Below are 13887 nucleotides of genomic sequence, written 5' to 3' on the forward strand. Positions count from 1 at the left end.
TAAATAGTAAATAGTAATAAATAGTAAGACAGACGTCGCTTTACAGTCAGTTCTGCCAAATTGAAATTCTGTCATTCTCAAACACTTGGTACAAAAATAGAATCTCCGGCAGGGAAGGCTTCAGTCGGACAAGTCTCTGACGGCAGGACTGATTAGAGTCCTGCATGGATCTCCCTCTGAGATATCCCCCTCCATACTGTCACAGGAAGAGTTGAACAACTAGCAAAAACAGCAAGCGTAAGAATAAAAAGCCTTATCAAATCAAATGGAATTTATTTGTAGTTTGGCGTCATTCTAGAAGCTCAAAGTTGTTTAAAACTAGTGTCATTAACAAAAAGCATTGAATATCCCACATCACTTACACACGATGATTAAAAGGGCACAGCAGTTTCACCAAATTACAATACAAGAACTCACTTCTATTTTAAAACAGCAGATAAACATAAAAATGTATTAGAATACAGTGAGCATTACTGAACACCTGAATGGCATAAGAGGCAGGGAAGATTGCAGTGCAGGCAGACACATAAGTAGTTATTGAACTGACAATTATCACACACTGCTACACGTGTTGTTTTTTCTTAATGAGAACAAAAGATCTAAAAGTACAATAGAAATCTTAACTAAACAAATATGAAATACAAAGAAAATTAAATAATTTTGTACATTCAATTAGCCAAACTGTTAAAGCTAGCTTCTCTAAACTGCTAAAACCAGTGATTGCACAATTAAAGCAAACATGTTGCCATGAACATATAATATAAGAGGTACAGTTGGTTGAGTATAAAAAGCATATGCAGACTATAGACTGAAGCCAGACACAGTGATGTGCTGAGCGTTGTTCCGTGCATCGAAGTAGGATGTGTCCGTCTCATCTTCGGGCTGAGGGATAAAGGGCATGGGCCGGTTCTGCAGGTTGTCCCAGTCCAAGTCCTCAAACAACGGGTGTCTCTTCAGTTCTGCAGGAAACAAAAAAAAAACTTTAAGCCACACTGTGGAGGATTCCAGGTTATGCAGTACGCGGATATCAGGGCAACTAAACTTCCGTATAACTCAAAATGTGCACAGCTAGTCATAGACACAGCTATTTTAGAGTGAACTATCAATATAAAGTATCTGAAATTTAAACCTCATTTTAGCAACTTGTAGGGCCCTAACACTGAGATGTCAGAGTAACCGTCTTTTCAACCCACTCTGCTGCTTTAAAGGGGCTAGATGCAAGTTGGCCATTTTATACTCACTACTGCCACCTCAGGTCATACTTGTAACTGCACCTTCTATATTAAGCTGGTTCATGAAGGCACTTCAGACCTTTTTGAGTGACAGTGCAGGATTTTAGAGGCAGTTGTGGTGAACAGGTCTGAGCTCATTCTACACATTAGGACATGGCCGGAACATGTAGGGGGAGGAAAATACTTACTTTTAACATTTTTAAACTCTGTATAGTCCCTTTAAGGTGATCGAGCTCATAAAAGTCATAGAAAAACAACAGTTCTCACCCTTCAGACCAGCGCGCTTGGTCATGTCCATTGTAAGCAAGATTTCAATAGCATTTCTTGCATTGGGAGGCAGAGCTTCTTCTTCCTCAGGCCATGGAATATCTCATGATAGAACAAAACGCAACATATCAGATATGATGTTCAGATGTACCTTTCAATAAACCCTCTGTAACATACCTCTGTTGAGAATATTCTGGAAGACCAGCTGAGGCGTGTCGTCGTTGAAGGGGGGCACACCTGTGAGGAACTCGAACAGACACACCCCTAAAGCCCACCAGTCCACCATGCAGTCTGCACAGAGACAGGCAACAGTCACAAAATATACAACGACATCGTGAAGCCGCTAACCGTTAGAGTGCACTACATGTACCGCTGTGGCAGAAGCAGGGGCTGGTTAGAGAGAGGAGGTTTATGATTACAGATTAAACTTAAGGATATAGAGCTGGCATTTACACAAGAACGTCATTCATCTGGTTGTGGTTGCTTGCATTTTTTTTGGATAGCAGTTATATACAAGCAAAGTCCTTTTACTTTAAGAACAACTGCAAATTAACTGCTACTTCTTTAGTGAACAACAGTAACCCCAAATGAAATCCACATTTATTCAAAACATCTCAAGAGCAGAAAGATTTTGCTGTCTCCCTTCTCAAAGAAAAACAATATGAAGTCTTAACGGTGTTAGGGTAATGTTAGCGCCCACTTCAATCACACGCTTTGGCCCGTCCCCACTGATCAAATCAATGTATTCACCAATTCAATCAAAAAGCACTGAAATGTGGAGATGAAAAGTAATCAGCTCATTCCCGTTAACACTAGCTGCTTCAGGGGGGCATGCAAGCCTGCCTGCAGACACCAGCCATCTTTGAAACTTACCGCATCGAGGCTTCCCTGAAACTTAAAGAGAAAGCCTGTCACATGGGCTACAATGTCAATGCGCCTAAACCAAGACATCCCACATGATTGTGTACACGATACTGGGTTCTACGATTATATATTACCATGCGGTTTGCCCAGCAGCAGTTCAGGTGCCAGATAGTCGGGAGTTCCTAAAATCTGGGCTCCCTCGACTGGACCGGCTCCCCTTCGGACACTCTTTGGAGTTCTGTAGGGGGTCTGGGACAAGGACATGGGCTGAGGAGTCTGACAGACCAAAAAATGCATGAATTTAGGCACAATATCAATAAAACAATATCAGCTAAACTATCAAACTACTAAACCAGAATTCAAATCAAACAAATTTAGATTGAATGCATTGTAAGCCATTAATTTTGGCATAATAGATCTCATGATTTTTGCTACTCCACAGAAATCCACTGGACATTGTACACGCACTGGTTTTAAAATGCTTCTCTTAACGGGATATTTCAGGATTTTTGACATAGGGCCTCATTTCTTAGTTATCCAGAGTGTTGTTGATTTCTTGAGATATATGTAAAAAAAAATGTTCATGCAGTCCTTATATTTGAAGAGTTTAGTGGTGCTAGGCTAGTGCAAGTCTATGGTAACTAGTAGCCTGCATTAAAAACAGTCTGACCCAAACACAGCGCACCTGAGGCAAATGTTTTGAAATTTAACAATTTTGCATGTAAAATAACTTATAGTTGAGCGGCATCAGCTTCCTGGTTGTAAGCTACGCAGCGGCGGAGTGATCTACTCGGTTACTGGATTTACAGTAGTTTGTTTACCTGTGGCCGGCATTACTACAAGTGGAATTCACAAAGGAGCTTTCTACAAATCAGATATGGCAACGTTGGAGGACTGCCCCATGATTTTCAAGAGATTTTTAATGCAGGCTACTAGTTACCATAGACATGTGCTAGCCTAGCACTAGCATAGCACCACTAAACTCATATATGTAACTTCACATATAAGGACTGCATGAATTAAAAATATATATATCTCCAGGAATCAAAAACACTCTGGATAACTAGGAAATGAGGCCCTATGTCAAATATCCCGAAATATCCCTTTAAGGCCAGATATAGAATCAATAACTCACTTCCATTTTTCTAAAACCACACAATGCAAAATGAGTTGTTCTTTCTCCACATTGTGCAAGATTTTATCACTATATAATTCTACGTAATGACAGGCCTCCGCCATTAGATGCCTACCTGACAGAGAGAGCTGGATCTCGGTCTTTTCTGCACGGGCGTCGCATTGGCCGAGTGATAAGAGGCCGTCAAATCCATACCTTCAATGGACCCGATGCTGAACCTGGACACTCCCGACACATTCGACCGATTGATGGAGCTGTGGTAGCTGCGGAAAGCCACCACGTTCCTTGGCTTGAGGAATGAGGAAGCCTGCGATGCACAGGGACCTGAATCTGGAAGTCTGTTTAGAAAAGAACATTGCGAATCCCTGCTGACATGATGCCCCAATTTTGGCGTTTCATTCATAACGCCAAAATCGGCCGTTATGAATGAGTTCATGGGAGGGGAGCGTTTGTTTTCGTTTGACAAATTGAGGCTTTGCTTCCGAGGCGCGTTGCTGTCCATAGTGAGGGAGGTTTCGTGGAGAGAACCATCAGAATCCATGCTTAAACTTCTACAAATGGAGCTGGTTTGTGCGAGAGGTGAAGTGAAACTCGATTGTGAAATGTCCTTTGCTCCGTCTTCGAACACATCCTCTGCTGGTTCCTCTAAATCACTAAACAAAGATTTTGCGATTTTCACAGGGCTAGAGCGTTTGGGAAGTCGCTCTTCAGGACAAGCCATGAAGTCGCTTAAGTTGAAGGTGGAGAAAGTTCCAGTCAAACCAGTGTGAAACTTGGCATTCTCATCCGGAATCTGAAAGCACCTCTTGTAGTCGACTGTGCTTTTCTTAGCCTGGATCTCACACTGCTCGGGACTATGCTCCAACTGGGAGTACGTTCTTTTAGTGGAAGAGCCAGTGACAGAGGGATTGGACTCCCTCATTGAACTGTCAGTGCAGAGGGTCTCCTTTTCTGCGTTACATGTTTCCTCAGTATCCGTTGGGTTGTGATCCTGTCCCACCACTTTGGACTCAGACAACTTCCTCTTCTGCTCATTGTTGTGCATGTTCTCTTTCTGAAATAAAAATAAAATCATAAAGGAAACAATAATTAGGGTACAGGATTCTATTAAGGCTTCAGGTTTGCTAGTATGGGACCCCTGAAGGACACCTTAGCATGCACTGAGAGTACATGTCATGGTGAGGAAAACTGCCATGAGTAGCATTTAACTATGGGTAACCAAACATCAGGTTTAAATAGAATAGATACTTTTTCAAATTAATTTACCGTTCTCCATTGCCAGTGACACGAGGAGCATGTTTGGCATTGTTGGTATGTTAATATTTTGAGTTATGACAGTTTAGTTGTGGCAGCATATTATCAATTATCAAATATCAATTATTATCAACAATGTGTGGATTTAATTAAACACATTATATAAATTGAATCCATTTGTTTCAGTTTAGTCGAGTCGAAGTAAAAATGCACGTGTCCACTGACCTCCTCACACTCCCACATCGGACTGACCCCGCCTTCAGTGTCAGTGGTACTGCCTGCGCTCTCCGTTTCAAAGCGCTTTCTGGTCTTCAGCAGTGACGGTGTAAGATTCTTTGCGATGTTATGTGGATGAAACACACTTTTCGGTCCTGTGGATAGAAAAGTCATTATAGAGGGAAACAAACAGAACATAATGACGGTAGACAAATAACCTTTAGTACAGACTCATGGTCCAGACCAAAAGACAAATAGATGAAAACAAACAATAAAAACTTCTAAACTTTCAAGAGGCAGTCATACCAATGTTTCCACAGCTGCGAGGTGTAACATACAGCACTACAAACAACATTGGACAACAAATGATTACATGACATTTTTTTAATCATTCAGGCGACAAATAAATTCAAACACCAGGTTTCTCGAGACAGCACGCAAGGTGTATATAAATGTTTAAATAAAGCACATACCTCTTTTCAAGGATTGGGCTGCAGGAGAAATGGGCAGATCCATTGTTGTGGGCATAGGTGAACCCACAGAGTTGTTCTTCGGTTTGATTTTGTTGCAGGTTACAGGGCTAGACACCGCAGATGTGCTGCAGTGACGCTTTCCTTCTCCACATGGGGTATTCTTTTTAAGGAAACCAATACAGCAACATAATAGTTTATGAGAGCAGTTATTGCATAGTAACATTTAATCACTTACAAATCCAAGGTGGCTGATCAAAGACAGAATTTGACCAGGAGTCCTGAAATAATCCTTTTTAGGTTTTGCCAGTGACGGAGTAGTAAGAATATCCATGAGGTTAAGCTCTGATGGACAAATACAGAATAACATTGGAGTTACTTATACACATTTTGTTACTTGAGTTGAATTAACATTTCAACTGGACTTACCTCTGTCAAGTTTGACTTTAGACAGGCCAAAATCTGTTAATTTGATGTGTCCCTCATTGGAAATAAGCATGTTATCAGGCTTTAGGTCTCTAAAAATGCATTACATAATGATATGTCAATCATTTAACAAAGCACCAGATTGTAGTTGAACAGTATTACAAACCTATGTATGATGCCATGTCGGTGAAGATAATCTAAAGCAATTGCCACCTCTGAGATGTACTTTATGGACATATCCAGATCAAAATATCCATAAATGTGAAGCAGGGACTTGACATCTCCTCCAATAAGGTATTCCATCACCTATCATTTAGATAGCACAGTAATTTACATAGGGGTAGGTAGGTTGGTTATTCCAGTTTGACATGTCCGGTTAGGCTTAGTCATTACCAGATAGATCTTTGCAGCCGTCTGAAGAGAATAAAACAGGTGCACAACAAAAGGGCTTTTGCTTAGAGCCAGGGCGTCTCTCTCTGCCTTCATTTGCCCGGTCATGTTCTTGTCAACCATGTCTGCCTTCCTCATGACCTGAGATTATAAGAAAAGTATTAATATAACGCCAGCTTTACAGTCCCGATTTATCTTTAAGGGTGATCTACATATCTGTTGCACCTTACCTTGATTGCGTAAAGTCGTGAATTGCATTTCTTTCGTGCAAGATAGACTTTGCCGAAAGCTCCGCGGCTGATGGGCTTCAAAATGACAAAATCATCAATCGTGGGCGGCTTCGGGACCTCCACAGCAATCTCGCGCACTTCATGGTTTGCGTCCATGTCCATCTTACAAATATCCCTTCAAGAAAGAAAGCTATGAAGCTGTTTAACATCCAGCTGCCTCAATATTAAACACTTGCATCTTGAAACAACAATCTCCGGTTTGTTTTGAATTTTGAATTCCACCCTCTTTCCCGGGGTCCTTCAGCATACTTTTTAGTTAGCCAGGATACTGCCTGTTTGAAAAATGAAAACCCCACCCGCTGCCTGAGGGAAAAAAGAGAATAATAATGTCTCACAGTCTATGTTTCTAACAGTGAGGATTATTTTAATGGCCTATAATATTATTACATATCGGGACAAATAAAATCGATTAGTACTAGGGATATTTATTTTGATTTTTTTTTTTTTTACTTATTATTATTTATTTCCATTCAATTTGATGATTTTACTATTAAGAACAAGATTTTCCTTCATAAAATATACACACATATGAAATCAAACGGATACATCTGTACATAGTTTTCCCGTTAGACAAGTTCGTACGTAAATGACGTACATTTGTAGTCCATATGACCTTACCCGGAGAATCCATTAGGTTGTTAGCTAACTGCCGAAAGTTAACAGGGTAAATATATAAGGACATCGCACACGGGAGAGCTTGTCGGAGTTATACCGAGGAATCGTCCTCCTCTCTTTTCCTGCGTATATAGTAGTATCCTGTGCTTTATAAACATGTTTTCCCTTTCGACATCGTTTCAACCACAGCAGGTAACGTGAAGCATTGTCAACGATCAAGTGTTGTTATATTTTATATATTATTTTAAAACTAACTTTATCAAGATCATACGGTTTTCAATTAATCTCGGTATATTAGAAACCTAGTTGTACTTTGATCATACTACAATATCGGCATCTTGTCAATGACAGCCGATGATTGTTGCTAACTTGAGCTAGCATTAACAAGTTAATCGGCACGTTTAATGCCTGATTCGTTTCTTGTGACTAATAAACAATATATCTAAACTCACTTATATCTAATAACACAACATACGTGTGTAAAGCTTTGGTAAACTGAATGATAGAGATAATGTAAGTATCAGACAAGGTTGCATAAGCGGCACATTTGACGTAACCGTACAGTGTGTGCGTGTCTGCGTGTCTGCCTGTTAAAGCACTGTGGAGTAAATAACACCGGTATAACCGCTGTTTAGAAGGACGAACAAACATGTAACGTGATTAAAACAATAACACACCTATCCACGAGTAGATCATGTTGCTCAACAATGGTACTAACAACAATTAAAATGTATTTGTCATGGATACCTGTAGCCTATTTGTTTTCCCTCACAAGATTAGACAAAAAATACCCCAGTAAATACATGAATTGGTTTACTATGGTACAAATGACAGAAATAATCCCTCTACAAAACTATTAGAAAACAGATGCAGTTTCTGCCACAGGATTGGCTGTAGACCTGTAGTGTAAAATTAGATTAATTGCACAGCCTAGTCTAAAAACAGCAACAATAAATCGTTACAATAATACTTCCTGCTTTCTGTTTCATCATAATCATGAACTATTAAAGTAATTAGTTCAAGTACTTAAATACTGCTTAAATTGTGTTTTGATAAAATTGTCAAATAAGAATCGCCTGTGCTCACATTGTCTTACCATAACTCTGTGGCAAACACTGTGTACAATATTTTAATGCATGGCTAATTTTAAATTTCAGATGGTGTTGCCCCTCATCAATGCACTTCATTCATTAAAGAGTTCAGCCACAGCTTCAGTCCAGAGTCTCCACCAAGACTTTGCTGAACGTCATTCATATACTAAAGAGGTGAGACATGCAATCTCATGAATATGATCCTGTAGTATTTTATTTTGTTCTGTGAGTTGTAAAGTGAAATGATGAGCAATTCATATTGTGTCCTTTTCTATACTATAAATGTATGCAAAATAAGACCATATTTTTTCTGTAAATCTGGATTTTGAGTTTGTTCCTGTTTGTTCTCCACAGCCGTGTGTTAATCTGAGAGAGCTTGGCTTGACCGATATAAAGGTGAATCAGCTGGATGAGCTGGTCAACAGATTACTGCCCGCACCTCAAGAGCCTCTCGCTGCTCCCTCTGTGTGGAGGACCAGCCATGTTTCTTCTCACAGCTTCTACCACAACAAGCACGGTGCGCATTCTGCCAAAGTTACCAAATTTCATAAGCGCATAAGATACATAAGTTACATGTAAGTTTTGCCATAAACTACAGAACAGCTTGTGCTTTAACTGTGTTTTGTTTTCTCTGACAGGGTTTGCACATGGGAGAGTGGGAGTGTTTGGACAACCTATACTGCACAGACAATATCACAGTCCTATAAAAGACACTTGTTCAGAACTACAGTTTCTGCCTGGTGAGAGATGCACCATTCTAGCCTTGTTTGGCTGTTGATTGTACTGCCTTCTGATATTATTGATTTTTGTATGTTGTCTCTTCAGTGTGGATACAGAGTCGGGGTTTTAAGACATTCCGGACCCGAGCTAGACGAGGGGAGTCCAGTTATGACGGCCCCGCAGAGTCTGAGGCATACACACCAGCTTTCATGAAGGTCAGCATGTCATGTCACTCTTTACCTTTTCTCCCTCGCCATGCATGTGTTAACCCTTGCTCAATACTGTTCATGGAAGAAAAAAGCCTTTGGTTTGCTTACAGAACCTACTCCAGAGAGAAAAGACCCCAGATGCACAATCACTGGATCAGCTGATGAAGCAAAGAAGCCTTCCAGAAAACCAGCAAGATGCGTTCAAGACTGGTTTTGCAGAGGGATTTTTTAAATCTCAGGCCCTTACACAAAGAACGCAAGGCTAGTATCACAGTTACCTGACTCTTAACATGAATATCACTATTGTGCCACTACAATGTCAGTAGTTTATGTAAAACTATGATTAAAACCTCCGACAGGCTTTATCCCAGCAAAATAAGTCATATTTAGAGAGCATATCGATCATGTGTACTTCCAAATGCCTTGGTGCTTAAGCTGGCATGTATTTTGTGTGTATTTTCACAGACTCTGTGAGGAGAACGCGACTTATCCTGTTGGCTCTCATCCTCATTGGTATCTATGGCTTGTCCAGAACCCCATTTTTCTCGGGTAAAGGCTCCTTTTCTGATGCTGGTTTGTTTCTCCTTTACTTCTTTCCTATTTGTCCTGTTGTCTCCCTCTGCATGTACACTAAAACTAAGTGAGCCTCTTGTTGAATTTAAAAAGTAAAAAAAATAGTGATTGAATAGTTAAATCACTATTCACATCCCAAAGTCGATAGGCATTTTAAGAGGTGGCAGACTAATGGAGCACAACCAACCCACCTTACCCCTTTGGTGCCCATTGATGATCAAAAGTAACTAGTTTGGGCTAATTACTGTGTTGCTTTGTGCATGATGAGTGACACTATACTATTTCCTATGAACACGAACTGTGAGCCTTCATTAGTGTTACTTTTAAAAATGTCTAATCGTAGATATGATCCTTCTGTTTTCAGTGAGGTTTCGCACCACCACTGGGCTGGACTCCGCAGTGGACCCCGTTCAGATGAAGAATGTGACTTTTGAGCACGTCAAAGGGGTGGAGGAGGCGAAGAATGAACTGCAAGATGTTGTTGAGTTTTTGAAGAACCCACAGAAGTTCACTGTTCTCGGCGGAAAGCTCCCCAAAGGTAAAGGGAAAAACCTAGTCAAATATTGTCAGCATTATGTAGGATTAGAGAATTATCCTCATTTGTTTGTCTTTAGGCATCCTCCTGGTGGGTCCTCCTGGCACAGGGAAGACTCTTATGGCTCGAGCTGTTGCTGGAGAGGCGGATGTCCCCTTCTATTATGCGTCTGGTTCAGAGTTTGATGAGATGTTTGTGGGAGTGGGAGCAAGTCGCATCAGAAATCTCTTCAGTAAGTTGAATCATTTGTAATTTATAAACAAAGTCTTCACACCAAGCATTAATGTTGTGTCTTTGCTTTTTGCAGAAGAGGCAAAAGCCAATGCTCCCTGTGTCATCTTTATTGATGAGTTGGACAGTGTTGGTGGGAAGAGGATTGAGTCACCTATGCACCCTTATTCCAGACAAACTATCAACCAGCTGCTGGCTGAAATGGATGGGTAAGTTTCTCCACACTGCCTTTATATAGTCAAGTTTACTGTAAACAACCCTCTATACAGAAATTCTTTATACTTAATTCGTGGGTAAGGATCCTTTTTGTGTAGGTTTCTTGGAGGTGGGGAGGTTCCAACCATTTAAAACATATATTTACTGTTTAATACATTGTATCATTTTATTTTCTGGGAAGGCTGATTCCTGATTATAGTTGCGCATAATTCAAATGCCACATAAAGACAAAATATTTTTTCCCTTAGTAAGATATATAAAGATGTATTATAATGTACGTACTTATATTGTTCATGTTGACTTTGCAGATTTAAACCAAACGAGGGTGTCATCGTCATCGGTGCCACAAACTTTGCTGAAGCTTTGGATAAGTAAGTACGAAAAGCATTACATACACAAGGCGGGACTGCGGGACGACGGATGGAAATTAGCCAATGGATGAACATGCACGGTCCCCACGAAATAAACCTATTTATTTTTGTTTGCCCCTGACTTGAATATTCAGACAAATATCCACCAAAATCTCCTTTTGTAACCCACTCAGAGTCATATACAGTATTTCAGGCCAGAAATGTTTCAGTCGTTTGCAATAGCTTCTCACTTTAACCTTTGTACTCTATTTCCTGTTGGCCTTGTCCTACTTTGACAGTAGTATCACTTGAATTGAATTGACCCATGTAAACAAAGACGGATAATGAGTCACCTTTTCCATTCATTTTGATATTTTTTTCCCCCATTTACTTCAGTGCTTTGGTGAGACCGGGGAGGTTCGACATGCAGGTTACTGTCCCACGTCCAGATGTCAAAGGGCGGACTGAAATCCTCAACTGGTACCTCACCAAGATCAAAGTAGATTCTGGTATGCTTCTATCCCCAGTGTTTCAAAGCAGGGATGACAAATCAGTTAAAGCCTCAGCGAGCACACCAAAACCTCTGGGAACCGCTACCACAGTTTGAAGATTATAAGCAAAAAGGCTTTAGCAATATTCACTATTAAATGTCCATTGTCTTTTTTGATTGACTTTGATAGAAACTTTTTAAGAACACATTTTTGTTCTAAAATATGTCTCTGTGAACTGTTCTAAATGTCCCCATTGTTTACCCTGCTCTGCATTGTGTGTGACTGCAGCGGTGGATGCAGAAATTATCGCTCGAGGCACAGTGGGCTTCTCGGGTGCAGAGCTGGAGAACCTGGTGAACCAAGCGGCCCTGAAGGCAGCGGTGGACGAGAAAGAAATGGTCACAATGAAGGACCTGGAGTTTGCTAAAGACAAGATCCTCATGGGTGAGTGCACACTGTTGTTGACCCGGCTCTAAAGACTATTGTCTCAGAGGAGAAAGGAAGAAACAAGAAGAGGCAATGTACTATTGTGATGTTTTATCTATAGGTCCTGAGAGAAGAAGTGTGGAAATAGATGACAAGAATAAGGCGATCACAGCGTACCACGAGTCCGGCCATGCCATTGTGGCCTATTACACTAAAGATGCGATGCCCATCAATAAGGCGACCATTATGCCCCGGGGCCCAACTCTCGGACATGTGAGCAGACTTTCCCAGCCTAATATCATCTGTGTAATCTGTGTAGTATTACAGTAAATCATTATTGTGACCTGCAGGTGTCACTGCTTCCTGAGAATGACCGCTGGAGTGAGACCAGAGCTCAGCTCTTGGCTCAGATGGATGTCAGTATGGGAGGAAGAGTAGCGGAGGAGCTCATCTTTGGAAATGAATATATCACTACAGGTGCAAATTCTCATTGTTTCTGTATTCAGCAAATGTAAATTGTCTCTGTTTCGAGACAATTTATCTTGATAGAAGAAGATAAAAGATTTGGTCGTGAAGAACAGTTTAGATGTGCAAACGTCTGAGCTTTGTTCAGTGAATGAAAGAATAAAGAAAGAGTTGGTTTAAAATGAAGACACACTTTAACCCCGGAATGTTGTGCAATTTGACTGATGTCACAATTTAATAACCCAATCAGATGAATATAAATTGATTATTTGTTGGTCTCCACAGTGTCCATAACAGTTTTTTCTTTATATTCTCTAGGTGCATCCAGTGACTTTGATGGAGCCACCAAAATAGCTAAACTGATGGTAACCAGATTTGGGATGAGTGACAAGGTATATATATAAACTACAGAAGTGATTGACAGGGCTGTGATGTTGATTTATCTGCCACTTGATGCTAATTAAATGTATATTTTTGTTCTGCAGTTGGGCGTCATGACTTACGGTGACGTTTCCAAGCAGAGCCCTGAGACTCAAGCCGCCATCGAACAGGAAGTCAGGGTTTTGCTTAAGGTAAACGGCTTGAATGTAGTTATCAAATGTAGTAAGTTATGTTTTCTTTAGGTTTGACATTCATTTATATTGTCCTAGGATTCATATGACCGAGCTAAGCACATCCTGAAGACCTACAGTAAGGAGCACAAGACGCTGGCCAATGCCCTGCTCACATATGAAACGCTTGACGCCAAAGAGATCAAGCAGGTGCTGGAGGGTAAATCCCTGGGGCACTGAAGAAGTACCTCTGCTTATTTTCTGGGGAGATTGTATAATGTACATACTGTATACTTATTACACTGTCCACTTGTGCACAGGCCTTTGAGAGGCCTTGCATTCATGTGTTTATTTTTCTTTCAATACCAATTCTATATTTTATTTTATTTTAGTTTTAGTTTAGCTTTTCTTTCAATATATTTGCTCAGTTTTTATGTTAGTCAAATGGGCAATAATGGAATCAGTGCAGTGCTTGAAGTATTTTATTACAAATTCAGGTCAAATGAAGCTGTTATTTATCTGTAAGAACCATTTGGTCAAGGCAGTGGTTTTAAAACAAACATACATCATATTTAATATGTGATTCTAGTTTTAGTTCAGCACCACAGACCTTAAATACCTCAGGCTGAATGTACCATTGTACTAGAAAGGCACATGACATGATGTATGTGCTTCTAGCTTCTTATTTATTCAAGTGCCCCATCGGTATCATTATTTTCTTACTTTACTCCCTTGTTTGAACCCAATGAGGGGAAATGTGTATATATTGTAAGTGTGACCATGGCTTTGTGCTTCATTTCTGGGAGCTCAATAAAAGTTACTCAAATTCTGTGTGGTTGCCATTGTTTATTGTTTTCAACAGTAAGCTCT

General features: G+C 40.3%; 2 protein-coding genes across 2 annotated transcripts; one reads left to right on the top strand and one right to left on the bottom strand.

Annotated features, from left to right (window-relative positions):
- Positions 1–329: 329 nt before the first annotated feature.
- On the bottom strand, positions 330–6774 carry mastl (microtubule associated serine/threonine kinase-like). The gene is made up of 12 exons (XM_079576190.1): positions 6485–6774; positions 6258–6395; positions 6031–6170; positions 5868–5956; positions 5677–5783; positions 5442–5601; positions 4978–5123; positions 3614–4552; positions 2498–2639; positions 1677–1790; positions 1500–1601; positions 330–959 (listed from the first exon to the last, which is right to left on the bottom strand). Exons 1-12 carry the CDS (start codon positions 6644–6646, stop codon positions 802–804), a joined length of 2397 nt encoding a protein of 798 aa, XP_079432316.1. The 5' UTR covers positions 6647–6774; the 3' UTR covers positions 330–801.
- Positions 6775–7153: 379 nt separating this feature from the next.
- Positions 7154–13817, top strand: LOC306977771 (ATP-dependent zinc metalloprotease YME1L1-like). The gene is made up of 18 exons (XM_079576213.1): positions 7154–7351; positions 8317–8424; positions 8605–8767; positions 8889–8990; positions 9076–9185; positions 9290–9440; positions 9645–9728; positions 10117–10290; positions 10367–10519; positions 10595–10727; positions 11043–11105; positions 11481–11593; positions 11864–12019; positions 12123–12274; positions 12352–12478; positions 12785–12858; positions 12952–13038; positions 13117–13817. Exons 1-18 carry the CDS (start codon positions 7316–7318, stop codon positions 13255–13257), a joined length of 2127 nt encoding a protein of 708 aa, XP_079432339.1. The 5' UTR covers positions 7154–7315; the 3' UTR covers positions 13258–13817.
- Positions 13818–13887: the final 70 nt, after the last annotated feature.

This window comes from Gobius niger, assembly GCF_951799975.1.
Source record: "Gobius niger genome assembly, chromosome: 18".
NCBI classification, from domain to species: Eukaryota; Metazoa; Chordata; class Actinopteri; order Gobiiformes; family Gobiidae; genus Gobius; species Gobius niger.

Excerpts from the sequence above, each read along its gene's own strand:
- mastl (XM_079576190.1), bottom strand. The coding sequence starts at position 6,646 with ATGGACATGGACGCAAACCATGAAGTGCGCGAGATTGCTGTGGAGGTC. Across the intron at positions 6,396-6,484 it reads CACGACTTTACGCAATCAAG|GTCATGAGGAAGGCAGACAT; the intron begins GTAAGGTGCAAC and ends TTATAATCTCAG. Across the intron at positions 1,791-2,497 it reads GCTGCTGGGCAAACCGCATG|ACTGCATGGTGGACTGGTGG; the intron begins GTAATATATAAT and ends GTCTCTGTGCAG.
- LOC306977771 (XM_079576213.1), top strand. The coding sequence starts at position 7,316 with ATGTTTTCCCTTTCGACATCGTTTCAACCACAGCAG. Across the intron at positions 7,352-8,316 it reads CATCGTTTCAACCACAGCAG|ATGGTGTTGCCCCTCATCAA; the intron begins GTAACGTGAAGC and ends TTTAAATTTCAG. Across the intron at positions 9,186-9,289 it reads ACACACCAGCTTTCATGAAG|AACCTACTCCAGAGAGAAAA; the intron begins GTCAGCATGTCA and ends GTTTGCTTACAG.